General features: G+C 35.0%; 2 protein-coding genes across 4 annotated transcripts in view; one reads left to right on the forward strand and one right to left on the reverse strand.

The window, feature by feature from the left end:
• Window positions 1-13917, forward strand: part of LOC120623998 (proton-coupled amino acid transporter-like protein pathetic) — a 54035-nt gene extending 40118 nt beyond the window's left edge. For all 3 annotated transcript variants that reach the window (XM_039890299.1, XM_039890297.1, XM_039890296.1), the window contains 6 exons: window positions 657-778; window positions 4223-4307; window positions 5184-5425; window positions 9502-9714; window positions 10891-11060; window positions 12606-13917. In XM_039890299.1, coding sequence (XP_039746233.1) covers window positions 657-778; window positions 4223-4307; window positions 5184-5425; window positions 9502-9714; window positions 10891-11060; window positions 12606-12844 — 1071 coding nt within the window. In that variant the 3' untranslated portion in view covers window positions 12845-13917. The remainder of the gene's footprint in view (window positions 1-656; window positions 779-4222; window positions 4308-5183; window positions 5426-9501; window positions 9715-10890; window positions 11061-12605) is intronic.
• A 6626-nt stretch (window positions 13918-20543) lies between these two features.
• LOC120623882 (trypsin-1-like) lies at window positions 20544-23159 on the reverse strand. The gene is made up of 4 exons (XM_039890162.1): window positions 22904-23159; window positions 22171-22414; window positions 21470-21619; window positions 20544-21107 (listed from the first exon to the last, which is right to left on the reverse strand). The coding sequence occupies exons 1-4, from the start codon at window positions 23077-23079 to the stop codon at window positions 20955-20957; spliced, it is 723 nt and encodes a 240-aa protein (XP_039746096.1). The 5' UTR covers window positions 23080-23159; the 3' UTR covers window positions 20544-20954.
• Window positions 23160-27105: the final 3946 nt, after the last annotated feature.

Below are 27105 nucleotides of genomic sequence, written 5' to 3' on the forward strand. Positions count from 1 at the left end.
AAAAGGCTGACCAGTCAGGTGCATGGCAGTTATAAGCATCGTACTGGAACGCTATGTCGCTATTAATGCACCACATGTCCCCTGTCTGATCAGCGGAGTAATTTTCACTTATATCTAAGCAGCATTGTTGTGAACTCATCCCAAGAACCTGGTTTCCGGTGTAAATTATAGACCTACTATTTAATAATGTTTTGGTACTATGTTAACTAATTTTAAGAAATAAGTGATGTGTTTTAACTATACACTTTATCAGTACAGCATTTATAATACTCAACTGTAAATGCCACTAGTCCGAGGTAGAATATGCGATATCCTAAATAAAGTATTAACTACTTAGGAGTCAGATACTCACCCACGCCATGCCCAAATAAGGACTTTTTAACTAAATGTATTCTAATATTTGTGGGTCACCCTTGCATGCCTTGCGAAGAGCTACTGTGTCTGCCGATAGTTTAGCACGTACCATAAATTTTGGATCCTTAGTCTGACAATTAAAAAAAAGGATATCAGCTTACTTAGTAAAATCTATAACATATATTAGTTTTTGGTGGCAGCCCCATTGAACTACAAATAAAACCAGTCCTCCAGTATATATGAAAAAGACTGTGAACTCATGAAATGTTAACATAACTGATGTTTATTTTTTTATTTTACAGGTAAAAACCTCGCAGCAACTTTGCGTGGAAATCAAAAAGCCTTCTCTGGGATACGCAGACACCTGCGATTTAGTGTTCCAAAACGGGCCAAAGCCTATTAGAAAATATGCGCCCTATGCCAGGTATGAAAGCCTATTTTTAACGCCCAAAAGTAACAACCCCATCAATAAATAATAAAATCATCATCATCATATTAACCCCGGGTCGGGGACGGGTCTCCTCCCACAATGAGAAGGGGTTAAGGCCGTAGTCCACCACGCTGGCCCAGTGCGGAATGGTGGACTCCACACACCTTTGAGAACATTATGCAGAACTCTCAGGCCTATAGGTTTCCTCACGATGTTTTCCTCCACCGTCGAAGCTTGTGATATTTTTATTACTTTAAACGCATATATCTTAAAAGGAGGTGCGTGCTGGGATTCGAACTCGGCCACCCGAAAGTGAAGTTGAGCTCCTACCCACTGGGCAATCGTCGCTTCCGCGCAATAATAAATTAACTACGACAATACACACATCGCCATTTAGCCCCGAAGATGAATAGTTTTATGAATAACATACATAAGTACTTATAATGTACACATAAACACCCAGACACTGAAAAACATTCATGTTAATCGCACAAACATTTTTCTAGTTGTGGGAATCGAACCAACAGCCTTGGACTCAGAAAGCAGGGTCGCTGCCCACTGCGCAAATCGACCGTCAAAGTAGTATCACTTTTGTCGTCACAATAAATACCAACTATTTATGATCGAACCTAATGAGCGACAATCTTAATGATGCTTTTCCCAGCAGACGACGATAAATTAACTAGACTAATAATTAAAAATCTGAGAACACAATTGGGAATTATGTTGTATTTGTATTCTCTTCGATTATACGTTTATGTTGGATAGAGGTTTCATTTCAAAAACCGTTTTATAAAACGAGTAGGTCTATAAAATGCAGTAATAGATCTATTACGTCACGGTTAATATCTCCACACAAATTTCTATTTCGCTAGAAGGATGCAAAACTTTCCGCTCCAAAAATTTTACGCACTTATCTTTAATACTACACAGTTTTGCATAATAATAATACGTTGTTTTTTTCATATTTTAAATTTTCATCAACATTTTAATGTTTATATTAGATTTATCTTTTCAACCCATTACCGGCTCATTTGGGTGACCCACACTGAGAAGGGTTTAGGCCGTGGTCCAGCACGCTTGTCAAGTGCGGATTGGTGGTGCGGACATAATATTCCCAAAGCCGTGTGGAGCCCCCCACGCCTTTGAGAATATTATAGAGAACTCTCAGGCATGCAGGCTTCCTCACGATGTTTTCCTTCACTTTTGAAGCAAGAGATTTTAATTGCTTAAAACGCACATAACTCACAAAAGATGTACGTGCTGTGATTCGAAATCGGCCCTTCAAAATCGTCGAAAGCCGAAGTTCTAACCACTAGGCTACGCTAGACTTTATTAGATTATTATATTGTAATTTGTTAAGTAATTTTTCAAAATTCAAAATTCAAAATTCAAATTCAAAAAGCCGGATGCTTCCAAACAACCTTTTCATTAAGAAATTCATCAACTGATTATTATTCATTTTACTGATTATGTCCCTAAGGAAAAAAAGTATAAGGAGAAACACGTACTTAATTGATTAATATATATTGATATACCTTAATTGATTTAATATTGAGATATTTCGGTAAAATCCGATAAGGGTTATTGTTTTATGTGTTACCTATACCTTTTCTAACAGGTCAGCCCGCTACCATCTTAGACTGCATTATCACTTAGCATTAGGTAACATTACAGTCAATGGTTACTTTGTAGTAAAATTACAAACTAAATTTTACGGAAGTCGATAAAAAAAAATATGAAGACTACATTTGTTGATTAGTTTTTATAAATAAGTTTCCCATAATTGGTAGTATTTTTAGGGTATCTTCGACGAAATGGTTAAACGTAAACCCCGTTAAATAAGTGATAAGTTTAAAAACGCCATCTCCGAAGTTTGCAAAGCTAAATAGGTATCTTAAAAAGATAGGGTTGATAATATTACAGGAAAAATAAATATAAAACCTCGTGACAATACTTTCTTGTGTACAATTCGTTCCCTTACGTTTTGCTGTAATGATATTTGACTGTGAAAAGTATTCGCTTGCATGCGCTCACTAGAATCCCCTATTGATCGTTACATAAAGGGGTAGGATTCACTGATGTAGTTTTTATTTTATTGACCAATATAATTTTTTTTTTTAAATACATAACTTATACTGCGCCATCCTTAGAAACGAAACAGTTTATGTAAAGATGGCGAGTTGACAAATAGTACGTAAAAACAGTATTATAAAAAATGTATATAAAAAAGGGTCATTACAATTCTAATTTTTAAATGGTAACTAGATATTTTTTTAACTTTTTTTAAAAGCGTGACCTAACCAGTTCCATTTTCTGCGCCGTATTTTGTCTATAGAGGATAGAGTTTTCCTTCGCAAGGGCCCAGATATCTGAATGGGAATTTACATATATTAAATAGTAAAGGAATAATTCAATCGATATATTTAAAGACAAACTGCCAAAATAAGCTACTAAAAATACTTAGCTGGTCATATTTTGTTTGTTTGGTCCATTCATATTGTATTTTATATTTTTAAAATAATTAATGTTTATAGCACTGAGCATGGAGAGTATAAACTCTTAACGAATGTCATCCGATTTAAGCCGCCAACTCAAACCAGCTTGGACTCTGGCAACTGGCTTCCCTCGAACTGCCCCTAGTCCACCAATCCGCACTGGGCCAGCGTGGTGGTCTACCTTACCCTTTCTCATTGTGGGAGGAGTGCCGTGCCCTGTAGTGGGCCGGTAATGGGTTGATATGAAAAATATATTTAGAATTAGTTTTCTTTTTATTCCTGTTCCATAATTTTGTACATTTAGTTTCTCTTTTCGTTTTTTATATTTTCTTTTCGTGTTATATAGTGTCCATCTTCATTAAGCGTCGACTTGAATACATATTAAGCATGTTGCATAGCTACAACATGCTCAATGGAATCATATGTGTTTACAATACCTTAGGCTATTACCATGTACATGTGATTCTGTTGGTGTTGCTTTGAATAAATAAATAAATAAATAAATAAATCATATTTAAATAATTAATTATTACAGCATAAGCATTATAAGCAAGGGTAAAAAAAATTACAAACTAAAAAGGCAGAAAACCTAGGTGACTCTTTTTTAAACTGATCAAATAAGCTTTCTTTATAATATGGGTGATGTATTTTTCAATTAAGCTTGATCTATTATTAACGGGATATGCTGTATAAGTGTCGGTGGAAATTACAATCACCTTTCTCGTGTTTGATTATTTATTTTTCTTTAATTGGAAAACCAACAGTTGTAAATACTAAATAATTAAAAAATTGGTTGACTTGAAACTAATAACAGGTTTCCACAGATAATTGTTAATGTGTTATTACACACTTCAAACTCTACTCGTCCAGCAATTGCCACGACCATTTTGCCGGCCTCGAAAATAACTACACTGTTGTTAATGTAAAATTTTCTTTTCAGAGAATTGGCCGATTGGGCTTTGGCGGTGACGCATTTAGGAGCTTGCTGCGTTTATATCGTCGTGGTTGCTGAGTCTTTTAAACAAGTAAGTTCTCTATACGTGTACAATGCCTCCCTGTGGCCCGGGTCGACCTCCGTGGGTTAGTGTTTAATGTTGTGGTCTTATAAAACGGAGGTCCTCATTATCTATCTGAGGTCTGTTTTTCTTTCTAGTTTACCTAATCCTAAGTTGGCATGGCAGAGATCGCTCATGTTATATTTATTAGGTATTATTAATTAAAAATTATTTATTTTTAGTTAGGAAATTAAAGGACGATTAGAGAGAATCACAAAGCCTGGAGTTATTTATCGATAATCTGTGGACCCCACACTAGGCTACCTGTATCGTTAATAGATTGCCAAAATTTATTACTCGGCCAGAAAAAAGAAATTGATGAGATGACAATTTTAAATACAATAATTGTAGAGGTTAAAATGTATTGTTACGTTATTTTAATGACCATGTTTTTATTTTAAGTAAAACTTCTTCAGATTTTTTTTTGACGGAAGTAACGCTAACGTCGTGTGTCAGTGTAGTTTCCGCTATTTACAAATAGTAATTTGGATTAGTCGTACGTAGGTATGTCATATACTCCACGCTTCTTGACTTATATGCCAGCTAATGGCAAATGTCATAATCAATTAGGATTATTTATTGCCAATATTTTAAAACTAATTGTGAATAGCAATGTGACTAAAAATTCAACACAAAAAAAAATTAAAAGTTTTTTGAAAATCTCTAAATACACTTTTTTCCATTATTTTGTTCTCTTTTCGATTTGTATAATTTAAACAATTTGTGTTAACCGTACGAATTGAATTAAAAATAAATAACAGGCCGCGATTGCAAGAGAAAAGAAATTTTTATATTCTTTTAAAATTTATAAATTTAACATAGCTTGTAAGAAACCGTTTTTTCCAGGTGTCAGATGTATACGGAGGTCCCAGCTGGTCTGTGACTGTGTTCTGCGCTCTAACGCTTGTAATATTGCTGCCGTTGACGCAAATCACTAAACTAAAGTATTTAGTGCCGTTCTCAGCTTTAGCCAACTTCGTATGGCTAACGTCCATATGTATTTCGATATATTACTGCCTGAGAGACCCCCCGCCTGCGTCATCGAGGAATTACGCTACGAGTATATCTGGACTACCCACGTTCATAAGGTAAGTTGAATTCGAGAACTTTTAGGAAGGAACTTTAAAGTAATTCTTAGCAATCAGAAGCACTAAACTCTTGTATTCTATAGTACTATAGTATTACGTTAGTCGAAGAAATCCATTAAATTAGATATGACTCTCCCAAGCTCCTCTCCTGTATAACACGCTCCGTAGTGGTACTACGGAGCGTGTTATACAACAATAAGGTAAATAATAATAATATATAATAATAATCATTTAAAAAAATAAAAATACAAAAATATATATATATATTAATTTTTTTTTAATTAAAAATTTTAAATACTTGGACCTTGCTCACGAGATTACCGCCATGTGGAATGTTGAGTCGACCGTTATTGTTCCGAGCGTCGTTTCAGTCAATGGTCTTCTCGCGAAAAGCTTCGACCAACATCTTAAGAAGCTTTCGCTTGGTTGTTGGATCAAGGGTCGGATACAGAAGGCAGTAGTCCTTGAAACGGCGCGTATTGTGAGGAGGTTCCTCACTCTGGAGCCCTGACCGCCGGTTGCTTGGGCATTCAAAAGCCCCGCAAGCGGAGGGGGATGTTTTTTTTTTATAATCTTTTTTTATTTTTAAGCTTTGTTAAGAATTAAAAAAATAAATTAAAAAGAATAAATGATAGAGATGAAAAAAAAAATCATTTTATTTATTTAGCAACTAGGGCGCAATTGTTAGTATGCATCATAAATACTATGTTATTAAAAAATTCAATCATTAAATCGCACGTTTCATCATCATCACCTACATATAAACCCATTACTGGCCAGGAGGTGCGGTTTGGTGGACTCCACACACCTTTCAGAACATTATGGAGAAGTCTCAGGTATGCAGGCTTAATCGCGATGTTTCCCTTCACCTTTGAAGCCAGTGACTTAGAAAAGTTAGAGGTGCCAGTAGAAGGAGTTTGGAACGCCCCAAAAAAGACGTATGTCCAGCATTGGACGTCTATCAGTTGAATTGATGATGATGATGATGATGATATAAAACCAAAAAATAAACAAATTAAGCATAATAAGCAAAATGTGTGACAATATGGCTCACACATAGCAATCTGATACATTCGATACACTACGAGTAAAAGCGCAGTATTTGCAGTGGCGGTACTACCATACAAGCCGAAAAGCCGGGCTTGCGTTACTATAAATATCTCTTTTAAATTTTTCTCGACTAATCCGAAATGAAATTAACAAAATAATTAAAACTTAATAGCAATGAGTATTGCATATTTTTTTTTTCTGATGAAAAGAATGGTTGGAACGCGGCTGGTTATGACATAAACAACTCACAGAAATACTTGGAGTTCTATGATTATTTTTTAATTTTAAAACATCTTGATCCAACCAATTATCAATCGAAATTTCCAATCATAATTCGCGCGCTGACCTTAATCGTAGTGTTTTTTTGATATTGTTTGTCATTTAGAATAACAAGAATGGCGACTTATAGATCATGACGAGTTAAATTTGTCCTTCAGGTAACTGGACTTGCTCAAATTCAAAACCCTAGGAACGCCACTGAGTAATTGCCACGAGCCACTTTATCTTCAAGGTTCATGAATATACAATAAACTAGCTGTTGCCCGCGACTTCGTCTGCGTTTGATTTTGTTTTTAAAGTATTCAGTATCGCTGTATAGTAGTATGTAGTATATATATAACATGTGACTGTCAATTAATTATAGATAACTAATAAAATTGCGACTATAATTAAATATCTAAGCTATCCTATCTCTTAAGTTGGACCAGACTGCTCACGGTGTGCAAATTTAATTTAAAATCGGTTAAGTAGTTTAGGAGTCCGTCGCGGACAAACATCGTGACAACAGATTTATATTATTAAATAAATAACAAACGAAATAATTAAAACGAATAATCAAAAAGTAAAAAGTAACAAAGTCAATTAAAAAAATATAGGTATATATTTAATATTAAAACAAAATCATTAAAATATAATTAACATATAATATAAAATTCAAAAAATTCTAAAATTCATTTATTTCAAGTAGTCCTAATACAAGCACTTTTGAAACGTCAAGTCTGTCCGTGTGTAGTGACTCTACCACCGGTTCGGAAGGCAGATTCTACCGAGAATAAGCCGGCAAGAAACTCAGCAGTTGCTCTTTTCCAACAACAAAAATTTACAATATATGTTAATATCTAGAAGTATATTATCACCTTGAAGCTAGTCAAGTCATAATCTTTTTATCCATGCATCCAAAGAATTTTGAATTTTAGAATCTAGTAGAACCTTTTGTGACAGAGCTCGTCAGGGAAAGTACTATCACCAAGCTTATTTCTGCTGCTAAGCAGCATTGTTGCAATGCTGTGTTGCGGTCTGAAGGGCGTGGTTGCCGGTGTAATTACAGGCGCATTAGGCTTAACACCTACGACTCATATTGATAGACACAGAGCGTCATGTTGCCGGACCTTGCATGCCCTGCAATAAACAGTACTTTTTATGTCTTAAAATAAACAATATCGAGGAATCTTTTAAAACTTTTCATGAGCTCATTTGTAACGTGGGAAACAGGAAATTATAAACTGTCCGCATACGAAATCTTGCTGTAAAACTAAGTCAAAATAACTATAGTAATAAGACATCATATTATCTCTTATTTCGTCTACTAATAATATAGGTCGTTTCACAATGCTAATATCGTATAGCAAAGCGAAAGGCACCGTACTTGGCAGAAACCGTATACCGCTGATGTAATCGACACAATTACATCATTCGGTGCTATCTTTTTTTCCTTTTTTGATTTTGTTACATAATTTTATGTTGTGACCCTTTCGGCTATTTTGTTTTTATTGAGCCATAAATAACGATATTTACAGACATCAGCGTGGTACATAATGCCGTAATAATAATTCCTTATCTTTAACGGTTGGATGTCGGATATTATCCAATCATATGGCTATATTGTTTACTAATAAGTTTGTGCTGTGCTCCATTATACCAATACACCGCTGATGTATTTTATCAATAAATTAGAGTACAGCCAAAGCCTACCTTCTATTGCAGATATTATTATTACTCTGTAAAACCGTTGCTTTTATCTCCTATATATTTATACGGGACCTAACATTGTACCTCTTTTTATGAAAATTATGAAAGAAAGAGTATGAAATTACCCACACTTATAGTTTAAGTATATAGAGAAGAAGAATACTCATATTTTTATTTAATTATGCATAATAAGTACATTTAATCAATTAAAAAACATTACACACACTACCGCGTATTTAACACACAAGCATAGATACTCTTAATAAAATTATGGATTATAATTTGTTTTGAAAAAAAAGTGTCATCAGTATCCAGATAGTAACATATTAATCAGTACCAGTGTTCCCTTGGCAAATTTGTGATTATAGAAGCCTAAAAAAACTTTAGTCTTTAACAAAAGAAACTCAATAATGTTCAAACTTATTATTTTAAGTATTCAAGTTCGAATTTTGACCAAAGCGTGACCACTAGTTAGGTGAATTATATATTTTAGTATACATTCTATTGATTGGAATTGAATAATTGACACAATTGAAAACAAACGTACTGTCCCGAAAAGGCCTATTAATGAATCTTCTTTGAGCTTAGAACGGGTTCTTAAGTTCGGGCTTAAGCATAGATTGACCGATACTTCTGAAGCTGTTATTAGCACAATGGGAAGGTGAAGACGATCCCTTAAATTTATTACATCTTTCGGGCCTGTTTACTATTTAGTGTCAATGGATGTACAGACTAAACTCCATTCAATTACCCTACAGAACTTCAGCGAGTTCTGAAGTGCCTACACCTTGAACACGATTTCTTTGGTCTCAAGTGATCAACCTCCAAAACCACGTTTGTTTAAAACCACAAAACTGCGCTATTGCCAAAGTTATCATTTCCTAGACTTCGTACCAAATTTAATTTAAAGACCTCATCAAAAAATCTCTTGCTGTCACAGGCTCATTCACATTCGAACTCTAAACTACATAATAGTTTTTAGAGAAACATCGTAATGCTGGAAAGCGAGAAACGCTCATTTACCTTTAAACTAAATATTATGACTCTTTTGATTTCAGCACAAGTCTGTTCGCCATGGAAGGCATCGGAGTAGTCATGCCAATAGAGAATGAAATGACAAAACCCCATCAGTTCCTGGGCTGTCCCGGAGTACTAAACATCGCTATGAGTGCTGTGGTCGCTCTGTACGCTTTTGTTGGGTTCTGCGGTTACCTAAGTTTCGGAGAAAACGTGAGAGGAAGTCTCACGTTAAACTTGCCTCAGGATGAAATGTAAGTATTACTGAATCTAGCACATTCTGTATAGAAAGCTTAACCAGATTATCTTTTGCTTATATTACTAGCCCTTGACTGCAATCTCACCTGGTGGTGCTAACCTGTTAGGGGTATGGCGGTTATATCAAACCTATATACCTAATCGGTTTCGACATCGCCCCGGAAGGCTAAGTAGCACATCTTTGTCAGTAGGCTGGTAACTAGCCATGGCCGTAACCTCCTACCAAACCAAAGTAAATTTATTCATTCCCAAATTGCCCCTACCAGGAATCGAAGCCGGGACCTCCAATTTGATACCACAGCGCTCACCACTGCGCCAGGGAGGTCGTGAAATATAATCGCATCAACCTCATATACTAATTAACAATCCTTATTTAAGCATTGTAAACTATATTATCATCTGTCCTAGATGAGCAAAACTTTGAGGGCACGATTATTTAATAGATTGCAGATAGTTGACGGCCGATTGGCGCAGTTTGCAGCTACCCTGCTTTCTGAGTTAAAGGCCGTGGGTTCGATTCCCACAACTGGAGAATGTTTGTGTGATGAGCATGAATGTTTATCAGTGTATGGGTGTTTATGTGTATATTCTAAGTTTTTATGTATATTATTCATAAAAATATTCATCAGTCATCTTAGTACCCATAACACAAGCTACGCTTACTTTGGGGCTAGGTGGCGATGTGTGTATTGTCGTAGTATATTTTTATATTTATTTATTTATTATGTTAGTCATAATAATCGCAGTCCGGAGCTCTCTTGTCCGGAGCTCTCAGTGTTCAACGCCATGGTCTTATAGTAGGGAGGTCGAGGATTCGAAATATTCACAAATTTTGCCTACCAGAGGGTAGCTGGGAGGCTTTGACCTTGGCCACTACGATAAACAACATTGAAAACATAGGATTTGCGAGGAAGATTTTTTAAATTAGCTTACATGGCAGTAGTATAGATGTTTGTGGCAAAGCTCTTCCAGAGGATATCTACTGCCATGCCTATTTCTGAGCAAGCAGAATTGTAGCAATGCGTGTTCCGACGAAGAGTGCTGAAGAGTGTATTATAGGCACATGAGGTTTAACACCTAACACAAGCGGTGCTTTGTAGGATGTGTTCTAAGTAACCGGGCTAATTGTATGGTCCGTCAACGATTACTATACAATTAAAATGGCTTCCCAGCTTAGCGCAAGTGGCGAAGATAATGGTGGCGTGCGTGATGGTGCTGTCGTACGCGCTGATATTCTACGTGCCCGTGGACGTGGTGTGGCGCCGCATTCAGGACAAGGTGCCTCCCAGGGGGCACCGCTGGGGACTGGCGGCGCTGAGGTTTTTTGGAACCATTTTCACAGGTAAGACACCCGTAGGAAACTTCTCCTTCCTGTTGCAGATTGTCCGTATTTATAAGTGAGGGCAATTATATGTTCACCTGCACGGGGGTTATTATTTCCCCGGGAGATAAATGTCTTATGCCTATTCTAGCCGTGCTGGTTTTGTCTGATTAGAGACTTTGGCTAATTACCGCCCAGCTTATTACATGCCGCTAAGCTATTTAGCGTTTCGGTACGATGTTGCTTGGAAACCGATACGGGGTGTATGGGTTTAATGTAACTGCCATACCTTTTAACAGTTTAAGCTCCTTTGTTACTTACCAAAAGGTGAGATCGCAGTCAAGGGCTAACCTGCAGTGGAATACAAAACATCACAGTTGCTATCCCCGCTGTAACTTAAATTCAAATTTATATTCAAAATTTATAACAATACTAGCTGTTGCCCGCGACTTCGTCTGCGTTTGATTTTGTTTTTTGATGTGGCATTCAATTTAGTTGTAGTTCTAAAACAATTTAAAGTATTCAGTATCGCTAAGCCTTAAATGAGGGGTTTGCTGCTGTCCGCTTAGGAGTTCTGTCCTCTATCTCCACATTCATCACATCAAGTTCATCCACATAAAGTTTGGGCAAAATTAATTACATATTATAATCTCTATAGTACAAAAATAATTATATAAATCAAAAATAAATAATAATAGTTATAATTTGACGGAGTTATGGTGTAAAATCGTCAAACACTTTCATCCCCTCTCCCAAAGGAACCGAGCTTAATGTCGGAATAAAAAGTATCCCATATTACTTCTAACACTTTTAAGAATACATGTACAAAGTTTCATGAGGATCGGTTTAGTAGTTTTTGCGTGAAAGCGTAACCAACAAACTTACATTGGACATTTATAATATTAAGTAGGGATTAAGTAACTTAACTACCGGTTTGAAAATAATCTTTTTTTATGAACTAGCTGTTGCCCGCAACTTCTTCTTTTCTTTGTTGTTTTATAATATTGCAAAAAAAATAGTGGGTCTCTAAAAATAAATGTTTTGTTTAGGTGTAATCCTTATATATTCTAAACTCGCAAAATCTTGTACCTTAAATTTTCAATTGAAATGAATTAAATACGTAAATACTCTTGATAATAAAGTAAATAAATATGAATAAATACTGCGATACTAATGTAATCCAATTTTTTTTACCTGCGATCTAATTAACTTTTAGAACACAAAAGCTGCTATTGTGACTTAACTATAATAGTTAGATATATTCGTTCTCGGACTTTCTTGTAGGTAATAATGAGTATTTTGATATTGTAACAGATAATTTGTATGCAGCCGAGTAATAAATTTCATAGGGAACATTTTGGTACTTTAGGTGACATTATTTCAATTAGAGCCTCTGATACTGCATGATAGTTTAGCTTCCTTTAAGTGAAGAAATCGTTATATTTGATCTAGTACTTTCGAAGTCTACTGGGTACATACAAATAATTAAATCTTTCCTCTTTACAATAATAATATATATAAGTTAACCATATGAAATAATGTCTAATGTAATTTTGTGTATTCTAGTTGCCTTAGCCAGTGCGGTCCCTAGACTTGAACTATTTATGGAGCTAGTGGGTGCTGTATGTCTGTCTATAATGGGCCTCTCGCTCCCCGCTATCGTCGAAACCGTCTGGCTCTGGGGCAAAGACCTCGGCCCCTTCTACTGGATCCTGTGGAAGAACTGCCTTATAGTGTTATTCTCCTTGGTAGCTCTTGTTTCCGGAGTAACGTTCTCCATCAAGACATTAGTGGATAGTTTGTGATAAACATGGCTGTGTATACCCCTCCTACAAGGGGTCCGGATTCTATGTTACATTATCATTGTTATCTTAAACCCTAAAACAGTCTAAAAGACAGGATTAATTAAAAGTAAAAACTTTAAAGACGCAAGATTTTATTTAAATGCGCTTAAAATAAGAAAATGAACTTTTTTTTAAGAACTTCTACTATCATAAGTTGATAGTATACTCGTATTTTATTTTATTAGTAAATTGAAATAGTTAAAATCAATCACATCAAGTTATTTCATTTACTTGTTTATCAACATAATTAAATCTTGATATCTGCTTCACTAACATATACACATTGCAAGTGAAATAAGAGCTTCTTAAAATTGACAATAGATTATTGATTTATGATATAGCTACGTATGGACTACGTGCAAAATTAAAAAAGAGCAAACGATCGTTCGTGCTCCACGGTACGTTATGTACCATGAAGTATATTATGTACCTCGGGCTACGTTTCAAGTGTCTGAGGTGCTTATAGCGATAGGCAAAAACCTGGTAAGATATCGTGTCGTGTAAACGAATTTAAAATTTAAATTAAAATGAAATCGTGTTATTTTAATTTGAAGTAACAGTTTTTTGATAATCAATTGATCAATGATATCGAATTTCTTATCTTGTTTTAAAAATTACAGCGCTTAAGTGATAATAGGTACGGAATTTGTTGTTCTAATTTAACAATATTCAGTATACTTTGAACTAAAGTATGCAAATATTTAAACTAAGCTAAGTTAAGATCATTTTAATGATGTTCGTTTTGTTTTTTTTTGTTTATATAGATTCCATGAAATAACCACTTTTGTATCCGACCGATATTTAGATCGCAATCCCGACTTGAACTTGACATTAACTATATGAGACCGAAGTTACAATATTTAAGTGCATACATAGGTTACAACGTTTTCGCATTATTTGATCCAACATCAGTATTCCATATTGGAGGCCGATCCCACTTCTGATGTTGAATTGAGTATTGACGGAACGCCTTTTTATTGTTAAGTGCCTGTATTATAGTAAAACGCCAGAGAAATAAATTACTATAAATTCTTGTAAATGTTTTTATTAATACCATCTTTACTCCTAAATTAATGGGTTAATATATACCTTCTCATTGAGAGAGGTCTTTAGCCCAGCAGTGGACTATCAGAAGCTATTGATAATTTAACAAATGACAAATGATTCTTTCAAATTATGAAACCTTCTCCCATACAGTGTTTCCTCTGAGTTTAAACGAACTTATTAATAGGCGCCAACGCGTCGTTGAATCACGTGCTGCAATTGTTCACTCTCGCACATTTGCCCGCTATATTTATTAAGATTTTTCTTGTAAATATATTACTTTAGGGTCATGCAGCTGTATCCAGTGCTGGGTGCCTACTTGTAGAATGTACTCCGCAATCGCTGACTTCTGTGTTTCATTGTCTCTAACCACTTTTATATGTTGGGCAAACAAAGAGATCCATAGCCACTCGGGTTACCAAACATATAAAAGCGGTTAGAGACAATGAAACACATAAGTCATCGATTACGGAGCACATTGAGATAGAGCTACATGAGCCTAAAGTTCTTTCATCCGACCGTCATTATATTCCAAGACTAGTTCGTGAAGCGATTGAAATTCGGAAGCAATGAATAAAGTGAAATTAATGTTAACCGTACTGATTGAATTTTAATTAAAAAATTAGAAATAATGCCAATTTTTCCCAAAACTACTAACAATATTGTTACGGTAGTTGTTAAATTCAAAACAACGAAAATAAACGCACTTATAATAATTCATGGATTGTACACAATGAAATTGAAACGAAATTAATATTGTATCACCTGTTTATAACAGTGGACATGGCATTAATTTAATACAAATCTAGTTTAAAACATGCCCTAAACAAGCAGCAAATATCTGATTGTGTTTTTGGAATCCTTCAACTAAATTCGAATACAGTATTGTATGTTTTTTTTTTAAATATCCAGCTGGGGCAGTGTATTTCCCGCGCTAAAAAGTATGATAGTTCCGTATCCATCAAAATGGTGTCAAACTAGCTTGGTTTACAAAGAATGTATTATTGATATTAATTATATAGCTATATATATTTTATTGTAAGTTTATTTTATGTTACTATTATATATATATATATAGGTATATATGCATGTTTATTTAAATGCACCACCTACCTCTCTCTGTGTTTAACGCCTTTGATTGCCTGGAAGAGATCGCTATGTAGCGATAAGGCCGCCAAATTGTATACTTTTTGTTAATTTCTTATTTATAATTTTACTATATTTTACTATATGTTTATGTGGTGTACAATAAAAGTGTATTCATTCATTCATTCAATGAAAAAGTTTATTTGAACATCAACATATATATATATTTGTATATTTTATTTTATGTTTTTATTTGTGTATATTTTGTTTATGTATTCGTATGTAGTTATTTGAATGTAGGTTTATAATAATTTTACACCACCTTTTTGTTCTCGCTTTTGTTGTCTCCTAATCCTAAGGTTGCCTGGCAGAGATCGCTTTTAAGCGATAAGGCCGACTTTTGTATTCTACTCCAGTTTTTTGTGTTTCTCTCTATTCGTCCTTTATTTTCCTAACTGTGTAGTGGTGTACAAATAAAGAGTTTAAATAAATAAAAACATAACAATTTGTTTGTTACATACATTGGGTAGATATTGTTATTAGACACAACAGAATTGAATCGCTAGCGAACACACTAAACTAAGCTTGTTATTGTGCTCGCTAGCAAGTCTCGATTTGTCAGTACTTTTACCGAAAAATCTAAAATTAATTACAATGGTGTTGCATTATATTTCTTAAATATAGTTCAACGAGTACATACAACGATACAGCTCTTAAATTGGGCAAACAGAGAGATCCATAGTCACTCGGGTCACCGAACATATAAAATCGGTTAGAGACAATGAAACACAGAAGTCAGCGAGTGCGGAGCGCATTCTACAAGGGGGCACCCAGCAATCGATAGAGCTACGTGACCCTAAAGTTCTTTCATCCGACCGTCATTATATTCCAAGACTAGTTCGTGAAGCGATTGAAATTCGGAAGCACAAAAACTTCAATCGTAAGGACGGTTTTAAATTAGCAAGTGTGTAGAATCCAGTGGTCGAATTATGCAAACAAAGAAAGCATCGTACAGATTCTCAATTTAAAAGTGGCGTTGTCAGTGTAGTATGTCGAACAGTTCGTGGAATACCGACAAAAAGAACACGAAAGCGGGTAGTCAAATTCTGCCCGTGACATCCAACTTGACATCTCGTACCGACGCAGTCCCGTCATGACCACGATACATGCAACTGGGTCGAAATATCGACAAATCCAAAATATTATCGTGGTATCGTATATTTAAGAAATGTTCATTGACAACGAAAATCTTAGTTTAAAATCTTTAATTGCATTATATTATCGCTTACTCTAGGAGACGGAGTGTAAGTGGGAGTATGTGTGTGCGTGGACTGAGAGAGTGTTGTGTGTGTGTGTGTGTGTGTGTGTGTGTGTGTGTGTGTGTGTGTGTGTGTGTGTGTGTGTGTGTGTGTGTGTGTGTGTGTGTGTGACTGAGTGTATATGTAAGAATGTTGTTTTCGTTAATAACTTTTTATTGCAATTTAATTTATAATTGCTTACACAAGGTTTTCTGTTTCGTTATAGTTTGGGACAAGTAGGTATTTAAATGTTGTAGTTTGGTTATATTAACTGGGTATATTGATATTTTTTTTTTTATATAGGTATGGTCTCATGAATTTAGAATAATTTTGTGCAGTGTGTATTGCAACTTGAATGAAATACAAGTTTTCAAGGAACAATAATTAGATTTGCGAAATACAATTTATCATTAGTTTCAGAGACACTCGTATATCAAATGCGGCGCTTTAAACAAAGACAACATTTAAGCTGTCTTTTGGATTGGCACCTAAAGCCAGTCTATTATTAGCCTATCAGTCCACTGCTAGACCGGACAGACGGGTTGGTGATCGCAGTAGATGGTAGAGTAGAACGAAGTATACTGTAGCCCGTTCTCCGTTATATTCCCTGAAATTCTTTTGACGGCCAATTGGCGTAATGGTCAGCGACCCTGCTTTCTGAGTCCAAGGCTGTTGGTTCGATTCCCACAACTGGAAAATGTGTGTGTGATGTATGTATTTCAATGTCTGTATGTTATAAGTATTTATGTTTGTTTTTCATTAAAATATACATCAGTCATCTTAGCACCCATACCACAAGCTACGCTTACTTTGGGGATAGATGGCGATGTTTGTATTGTCGTAGTATATCTGTTTATTTATTAAAATTGTAAATCCTTGCATAGGTTGTTTTATAAATATAACCTAAAATAAACTATTTAAAACTAAATAAAATAATTATAATACTTCACTACTCTCCGTTCTCAGATTGACAATAATGCCAATGGAAGTGCCAATCAGCCGTACGCACTGTTACAATGAGTCATTTACTATCAAGGCAGTTAAATTGTGGAATGATCTTCCACGTGACATTCGTTACGCACACAGTATTTTTAAGACTCGTCTAAAGAATTATTATTTAACATTGTAAGTTTGATTATTATATTCCACATTTATTTTCTGTCCCGATAACATTATTATATATAGTTTTAATATTAGTTATTTTACCATATAGTATTTTATTTTATTTTATATATGTACTGTTTTTGTAATTTTTGTAATTATTAATATGTTTGTATATTCTTAGAGTTTTGCGCACCGCTATAAGGATTCATATGTGAGCCAATTCCTCATAATGGTTGCCTGGAAGAAATCACTATAAGTGATAAGGCCGCCTTTGTTACACAAATTTAATTGTACCTTTGTTGTTTTTGTCTCTTTTATTTATTTATTTTTTGATTGATTAAAGTATTTTTGATTGATTGATAATAATATTAATATAATAATTTCAAATAACTTTATTAGAATACATTGCAAATATTCTACACAGTAGCATATACATTCACAAATAATTCTTAATTACTCTGGCTTACCACAGCAACTTACTCTAATTTTGCTTCATAAACAACTTTAACTTACGTAACTTAGTTAGTGTTATACCAACTTGCTGAATCATAAGTAATATTATCTAATTAATACCAAGACACGAGTAATAAAGGTAACATAAAAGTTGACTATTTAGCTAAACTTAGCGTTAACCTTTCACGGCAAATCAATTCACAGAAAACCGAAAAAAAGTTATCGGCCCGACCTGGAAATTTAACCAATATCCTCTTACTGCCGACCAACAACGTTGCGTTTACCGGTGTTGGGTTTCACCCCTTCTATTTGGGATCCCACCGTTCTCAGAGATTACCAGTTCAGCATCTTAATTCGTTGAGCGGTGTCATTAACAATGTTTCAGTGTGCCTATTATGTAAACCTACGTTTTCGATGTACGTCTACTTAGTCGATGGTGTGAAAGTTAAATACGATTTGTATGGAATTAATAGAGCGCCATCTAGTTTTAATACTGGCAACAGATAAAAGTGTTAAAACTAGGGCGTTCTTTTGATTCTTCACTGAGCTGTATTTCAGCAATGACAAGTCAAACTGTTTGAAGACTTTTACCTTTAGCCTAAGGTTTTTTTACGGATAAATGTCACAAAGGTTTCCAAACGCTGCCCAGCCAAATTTTATTCGGTGGTTCAACTCATTCACTAATATAAAATTAAAAAAAATTAAATTCAAAATTCATTTATTTCAGCAAGGCCTAGGTTATAAGCACTTTTGAAACCTCAAGTCAGTCTCTTTGTAGTGACTCTACCACCGGTTCAGAAGGCAGATTGAATTGAGAAGAGCCGGCAAGAAACTCAGCAGATTGGTCTTTTCTAACATCATTTTATAGTTTAACAATCTTACGAATTTCTCTGTTTTGTGAGAGATGCGAGCGGAGTGACCTGCTCCCAAGCAGCCTTGTCGTTAAGGAATTAATCAATCGTGTAGTAACCACGATTGGTTCAATGTTTTAATATATTGTTTAAACTTCGGTAAAGGTAGATGTTATATTACCTTCGGTATCATGTTATAAAAGCATGTACCCATACACCACAAAGGATTTCTGCATTTTTCTAAGCCGATATGCAGATATCACTAATTTATGTCCGTTTCTAGTAACACGAACAGCTCTTTTCTGTTGTATGATATAATAAAATCTCAGGTAGTATATAATATGTTCGTCTACAATTTGGACTGCATATCGATAGTTGCTTTATGCAAAATAATTGTAGTATCTACACTAATAACAGATTTGGCAGGAAGCAGCCACTCAGCTTACCTACGTTTACAAAATGATGTGTTCCAACGCAACTCAAGCCTGAATAGTGGCGACTCATGTCCGAACATCAATTAGAACGAGGAAAATTATTGAACATAATATTATCATGTACGAGTACCTACTAGGCGTTCTTCGTGTAATGTAAGCTTAAATTCAATCAAAGAAGTCATACAGGTTAAAAATATTGGAAACCTGAGGACTTGTACATTCTTGTACATTTAAACATATATCAGTAACAATCTTGTTTCAATTGGTGAATTATTACTTATCTATTTAATTAAGTATTATGTAAGTTTATAATAGCATAAATATATATCATAAATATCTATTATAGTATATATAAATTTATATCGGTTTTTTGTAGTAAATATGTAAATGTAATCGTAGTATGTATGTTCATGTAAGTTTATTTTATTCTTTGTAACATCCTCGATGCACCACTAACTTTCCACTTTTTTATCGTCTTCGTACGCTCAGATCAGATCACTTTTAGTGATAAGGCCGCCATTGCACCCTAGAACTAAGTACTATTACTGTTTTTCTTGTTTTTTTCCTATTGTGTTGAGCTACAATAAAGATTTTTATCTTCTCTTCTATTCTATTCTATTCTAGGTTTTAGAGTTCAATAATTTGAGTATACGATATCATTCCCGTATAAAGAAGTGTTATCTTTTGGATGAAGGCAGAACAGAATGCACGTCATGCAGAATGTCATCATATCGTCTCTTTCTACTTAAGGAATGAAACAGAGAAGGCAGCATCCACCGTGTTATTATCTACCATAAGTGCGAACGATCTACTAGCGGACATTAATTCTACCCAGCGTGGTGATTATTGGCAATACCCTCCCGTAGGGAGAGCTTTTAGTCCAGCTATGGACTTTTATAGGCTACTGTATAACACCTTGAATTTAGAAAAAATACTGCCGAGTTAACATCGTCATCATTCTTAACCTATTGACGTCACTCTGCTGGGTACAAGTGTCCGCTGTCATGAGGGAGAGGTTTTTATGGTATATACCTACCACGCTGTTCTAATGTGAGGTGGGGGTATTTAAAAGATCTTTAACGACTAAAGGTGCTCTCCGAAGTCCGAGGGTGATGACTCCAATAACTTCTGGCTGGTACGAAGAATTTCTTAACAAAAAAACCTACCTACCTCGTCTATAATCTAATATGCTTACCGCTAGACAAACGAGATATTAAGTATATTTTTGTAATACGGTAAATTATCCGATGAAATACCAACGTCGGAAACCAGCAGAAAGCAATGGGAGAAATACAAAACACTCGTCAATAAGTTAACATTTTAATAAATATTACCATAACATATTATAAGGGCTCCATAGATTTTTATAAAAATATGTTCCCGCCAAATATTTGTTGTGCGCTTCTAAGAAACATAGCTATTAATTTTAACATAATTTTTTATGTAATCATTAATAGTAATTAAAACCAAACAGAAATTCTGCTTAGTGCTTATATGCGGGCACTAATTCTTTATGACCTTGCACAAATAATAATCGAATACTATCGAATCATCGAAATTCATTTGGCGACATTTTGATATCGTTTTATGAAAACTTCTAAACATTGAAATTTCTGACAAATTATACCTAATAGATTTTGATCATTTTGAAATACTAAAAAGTATCTCTATATTCTAAGTTAGCTAAAACTATTGTACGTATAAGAATAAACCAATCAGATTATTGGGAGATAACGTGATAAAAATACCACGTTATCCATCCATATTATGATTGGTCTGCAGGTGTTCCTCTCCGCTACATTTACAATCCAGTATTCTTAGTAATAAAGTTACGGATCGTCGGCGCAGCGATGTTGGCGAAGACGCTTGGAGACAGGGCACTTCCACAACCTCTGCCGAAGGAAACTATTCCGACAGCCAGTCCATCTTGAATAGCTGTACCACCGGAGTCACCCTGTGAAATAATAAATTGTATAAGATACAGCCAAGTCAAGTGTCAAATGCAACGCCACAGCTGTGGGCCCCATAAGAAAACTTCGAGACACCATCTTACAATTTAAACCGCCGAGGTAAGAACTGAATCTCAAGTCTTGGCTCAATTGGCAATGGATTGGACATATTGTTCGGAAGTATGATGAACCACTGAGGTTTTAAGGTGTTAGAAATAATAACGTTGAGAAACCCTCCAATTAGGTGGACAGCTCCCCTAAATGTTGGTAGCAAAGAGCCACTAGAAACAACACCAAGATTGCAAATTGTATTAATATCTACCAGGGTAGCATCAGTGGACCTCTAACATTTAAGTTATCAACATACCTGGCAAGTCCCTTTCCCTCCTAAGAAGAAGTTTCCGCCACACACCATATTCCTGGTCAGAACTGTTGGGTACGAGAAAATGCACTGCCAATAGTTAACTACTGGTAACGACACGCTCATCAGTCTGTTTGGTATGGTGCTGGCACCTTGCTGAAATAGATAACAAAATAAGCTTAAGTTTGGAGTTTTAATAGTAATTTATACAGTTACGGATCTCATATAACCGTCAATGCTGGACTAATCTACTCCGAACGGAAAGGTTTGCCCATAATTAACACGCTGGGTTGGTGATCGCAGAAGTTAACAATAAAAGCACAGAGGACGCTGATGACCTGGTCTCCGCAGAAAGAAGAGGGGAACTAATTCTTTTGTCAGATAAAAATCTGAGTGACTCAAATACTGTCCATATTTTCGCATTCGTTATAGAATAAGTAACTTTTCTTGGTATAATCTATTTCATAAATAAACGTAAAGCGTTCGTTTTGTTGAATAATTTTATCTACCAAAGCCAGACCTAAGCTATAAATTACAAGGCTTTATTAGGATTTTTTTACACAAATGGTAAAAACATACCGGTATGGTATGGTATGGTTGTCGAAACCTTTTGTTGTTACTAAAGAAAGAAAAAAAACTAGCAATTTTGTTTAGAAATCTGCAAATAACCCTCTGAAAATAAGGAATCTCTAGGAAAAAGTTCTTACCTCTAATCTACCCCAGCCAGCAACTTCCATATAGCCCTTAACAGGTCTATTTAACTCGGGTAAAGCAATGGGCTTCATGGTCTCGCTGAACTCTAAAGGTTCTGCTGTTTTTATATAAGCGACATCCTTGTCAAAGGGTGGGTTGTCGTACTCTGGATGCGGTACTATTTCCACTATGGGTATCAAGGTGCCATTTGTGCGGTATGAACTGCCTGCTCTCAAGACGACTGTTGAAGGGTCGACACTGGAAATTAAGTAAATTTTATAGCAATAATCTTCGAACCAAGGAGATGACCCAATTTATGGTAAATGGAAAACCGTAACCGATAAAAAAGCAACACTTCCTAAGAAACACGTCTTACAAATACTGAGGCATAGTTTTTTAAGTCTCGTGTGCCCGTAATTACACCGGCAACCACAACCTTCTAACCCTCGTAGCTTAAGGTTTAGAACCTCGCAGGTTGGCGAACATGGCAAGTGAGATTATTTTAGGTCAACTATGGTATGGTGGTATTCAGATCGTCCGCAGCTGTTTTGTGAGTTTTTTTTGATGGCCAATCAATACTGAAGCCAACTCTGTATCCTTTTTTTTTCATTTTGTCTGTACGTCTGTCTGTATCTTGGCTGCTTCAGCGAGATTTCCTGGGGATGCAAGCTTTTGAAAATAATATCAAAAATATGAATGAATGAAAATAGGCTTTTAACTATAGCCTTACTATTCCAAGCTACTCACTTCTGGGCACAGTGGGCAGCTGTCAGTATGTAACGCTCGCTGACGATGAAGCCTCCGCAGAAGTAGGACTTGTTCACTATGAACGACACCTGGTACGGGTAGTCCTCAATGCTGGCCTCTTGTCCGCTCACGATCCTCTTATCCACTCTGGTCACCACTCGATTATTCTCGACCATTGGATACTTCTCTGACAGTATGATTTCTAAGAAATAATCATTATTTATTTATTAACCGAAAAGGTGTTAGAGTCAATACAAACAAACATACTTGACGTTTCAAAAGTGCTTATAAAGTAGGCCTACTTGAAATACATGAATTTGTTTTTTTTTTTATTTTAACCGGTCATTAACCCGAAGCGGTGATAGCGCAGTGGGTTAGAGCTTGACTTTACTTTCGGGGGGCTGAGTTCGAATCCCAGCACGCACCTCTAACATTTCCGAGTTATGTGTGTTTTAAGTAATTTAAATATCACTTGCTTCAACGGTGAAGGAAAACATCATGAGGAAACCTGCATGCCTGAGGGTTCTACATAATATTCTCAAAGGTGTGTGTATGTCTGTCTGTATCTAAAACTACTACTACTGCTACTAAAATGATAAATTAAGTACTAAAATTATGGAAAGCTATATTCAATACATTAAAAGTTTTGGAGAAGAAGAAGAAACACTTTATTGCACGTATAACATACAGGAAAAGAAACAGTAAGGAATATACAGTAAACAATGTAGACGCGCAAAGGCGGTCTTATAGCTTTTTTTTGAAGTATAAAAACTAAAAAAAGTAAAAGACTTAAGTTTAAAAAGCGTAAAACCTTATTACATTCCAATACACTCTTTCGTTATTCTACACAATATACCCCGACCCATCGCGTCAACTCACCCGCCTGTGCTACTACTACCTTGGTTAAGCTCCGAAAACTAATTAATGTTGAATACTCTATAAACTTTCCCAAAAATTAAGCTATCAAATGCAAAAAAGATGATCTTAATCGACATGGTCATTGCGGAGTTCAGCGCATTTTTATAAAAAAATTGAATATTATGTATATACTAGATAGATAATCATTATATGATAATACCTCAATCCCAAAGCAGCAATTAAAAAGATATTAATGAAATAATCAAAAATCGCTTAACCCATTTATCTGGAAGTACAAAATGAATGGTAGCGTTATTTAGCAATTAAATAATTTACTATTTAGTGATACTGCCGAGGTATTATCGATAATCTCTGCTTCTACTGGGACTGTAACTTTTCTACCTATAAATATAAATCTGTAGCTTTTATATAAAATACTTGTAGTCCATGGAAAAGTTACATTTGGGGTTGCGAATTTTAGATTGATTGATTGATGAAAGATTAAATTGCGTCCTCTAAAAAACGCAAGGTAAGGCCTTAAAAATGTAACATTTCAATGGACTATTAATGTCCACTTCTATCCATGGAAACTAAGGTCACGGGCTCAACGGGGCACGCGATCGCGACATACATGGCGCGGACCCACATTCACACATCGGCGGAGTGCATTTACTGCATTAATAAATATCCTAGTTAATTAATTTATATTTATTGAAATAATCTCGGCCACCACTCCTTAGTACCTAGGCTAAGTAGATTGTATAATGAATTTAGTGCTAAAAGTGAGTGTATCTGTTAAAAGATAGGAAAATTTAAAACTAAAATTATAAAAACGTTTGGCACTTCGCTAGAAGGTGACTCATGATTTGATGATTAGGTACCCCAACTTTGTTTTCTAAGTTCCTCAAATATTAACATTGGTAATGTAAGTTTCTACTTCTGTTTAAATTTTATTATTATATATATATACAATATACATATCTTCTAATAATGCTTGTATAAAATTGTGTTATCGTACATACTAATCAGTGCATGCTGTGAGTATAAGTGAAATTATGTGTCATTTGTAACCTAAGGCTAGCTTTATTCATAACTATAATACATGTAATTACCGTTAGATCTCATTAAGACAAATAATTTTAATATATTTACCAATAAATTAAAAGGGCATCTTCTGAATCAATGTTATTATGATTTAAATGAATATTTAGGTTAATTTTAAAAATTATATAACATTAAGAAGAGTAATCAACTTGACTGAACATTTTGGTATTGGCTGACATTTGAGGACATGCTTTTAATATTATGATATTAAGTTTAGTTGTAACTTTGGGAACCAAATGGTATTTGAAATTAATTGCGTTATCATCGTAATATTATAATTATTATTAGTTTTAAAATTATTTTAATGATTTTTGCACGCCAATTTTGGCTGAATATGAAGATCATGAATTACGCATAACATCTATTTTTTTTTGGACCATGTTCAAGAAACATTTAATAAATAAAATAATTTTGTTGGTAGTCCTAATAAAAATAAATTAATTAATTAATTTTATCATCTGAAATATAGTCCACTGTCTATACAACGTGTAAACGAATTACGAAATACTGTTGAAGGGTCATCACCATCATCCCACTACATGGAAGGGGTCTCGTCAGAATGAAAGGAGTTTAAGGCCGTAGTCTATCATGCTGGCCAAGTGCGGATTGGTAGACTTCACACGTGCTTGCGAACATTACGGAGAACTCTCAGGCATGCCGGTTTCCTCACAAATTTTTGACCTCTTCACCGGTTAAAGTAAGTGATATTTAAATCGCTTGAACAAAAAATTTAATTACAGGGTGCGTAAGCATATTTCATAAGGAATCACACTGTAGAAATATTGAATCTAAAGAAGCATATTTACTTTTCCATACAAACTAATTCAAAAGATTCTAAGTGATTACTTATGTTAGCAAATCTGCCTTTGTTTGTACATTTTGTTAAAGAAATCTTCGTTCAGAATGCTCAAAATTATGCATAATCTGTGGTCGGTATAAGTTGGAATAGAAATACAAAATGACAGGAACCCAGATCAAAAAGGAAGGTCATATAAAATGGTGGGAAAAATAGAGGTACAGAAGAGTACAGACAGAAGTGTCAAGGGAAGATTGAAGAAATTACTTCTCACCGATTGGCGCAGTGGGCAGGGACCCTGCTTTCTGAGTCCAAGGCCGTGGGTTCGATTGATGATGATGATGAAAATGTTTGTGTGATGGTGAGGTGTTCATCTGTATTTTATAAGTATTTATGTATATTATTTCAAAAAATAACCATCAGTCATCTTAGTACCCATAACACAACGCTTACTTTGGGGCTAGATGGCAATGTGTGTATTTTCGTAGTATATTAATTTAGATTCGTAACTTCGTTTATTCACAGATCTTTTTTAGATTACGTAGTAAGTCAATGCATTACTCTCCCTATTCCATTTTTTCCCAATTCCATCTCATTTTTGATAGAAAAACCCGGAAACGATGTCGATGATTGGATGAAACGGAAAATGAATGATGGAAACAGGGGAGAAAATAGTACAAGAAATAACGGATACACTTTCTTAAGATTGATAAGTTTTTTTTTGACGACCTCCTTGGCACAATGGTGAGCGCTATGAATTTAAGTAGGATGTCCATGATTCGATTCCCCGCAGGGGCAATTCGGGAATTTAAAATTTCTGAATTTTCTCTGGTCTGTGGGAGACTTTGGCCGTGGCTAGTTACCACCCTACCGACGTGCCGTTAAGCAATTTAGTGTTTCGGTGCGATGTTTTTAGAAACCGATTAGGGTATGACTACCATACTCCCTAATAGGTTAGCCCGCTTCCATTTAAGACTGCATCACACTTAAAACCAGGTGAGACAAGTCAAGGGCTAACTTGTAGTAGAATGAATAAAAAAAAAAGATATCCGAAGAATAAACTAAAACAGATATTGATTAACGATCTTCATCATCATAATCATAAATAATTATAATATTCTCTTGGTTTATTGGAGGGAGAGATTTTAGAGCATGGAACCACCACGCATTTCGGGTCGCAACGATGACGGGTTGATGGACTTTTAACGGTTACTGCCGTTTCACCATTTCCAATAACTGAGATTTTTTTATACAGAAAAACCCAATGGTGTTTAATTTGCTAAAATACGCGAAAATCAGGAAAATCCGTACGGTGTAATTTATAATTTATTCAATCTTTTTACTCCAAACCAAACAGATCTTCAGCAATGTACTCTCTTCGCACGTTTCTTTACGAAAGTATCTTGCGGAAGATCTGTTTGATTTTTCCAATTTTCGAGGATTT

This window comes from Pararge aegeria, chromosome 5, assembly GCF_905163445.1.
Source record: "Pararge aegeria chromosome 5, ilParAegt1.1, whole genome shotgun sequence".
In the NCBI taxonomy this organism is placed as follows: domain Eukaryota; kingdom Metazoa; phylum Arthropoda; class Insecta; order Lepidoptera; family Nymphalidae; genus Pararge; species Pararge aegeria.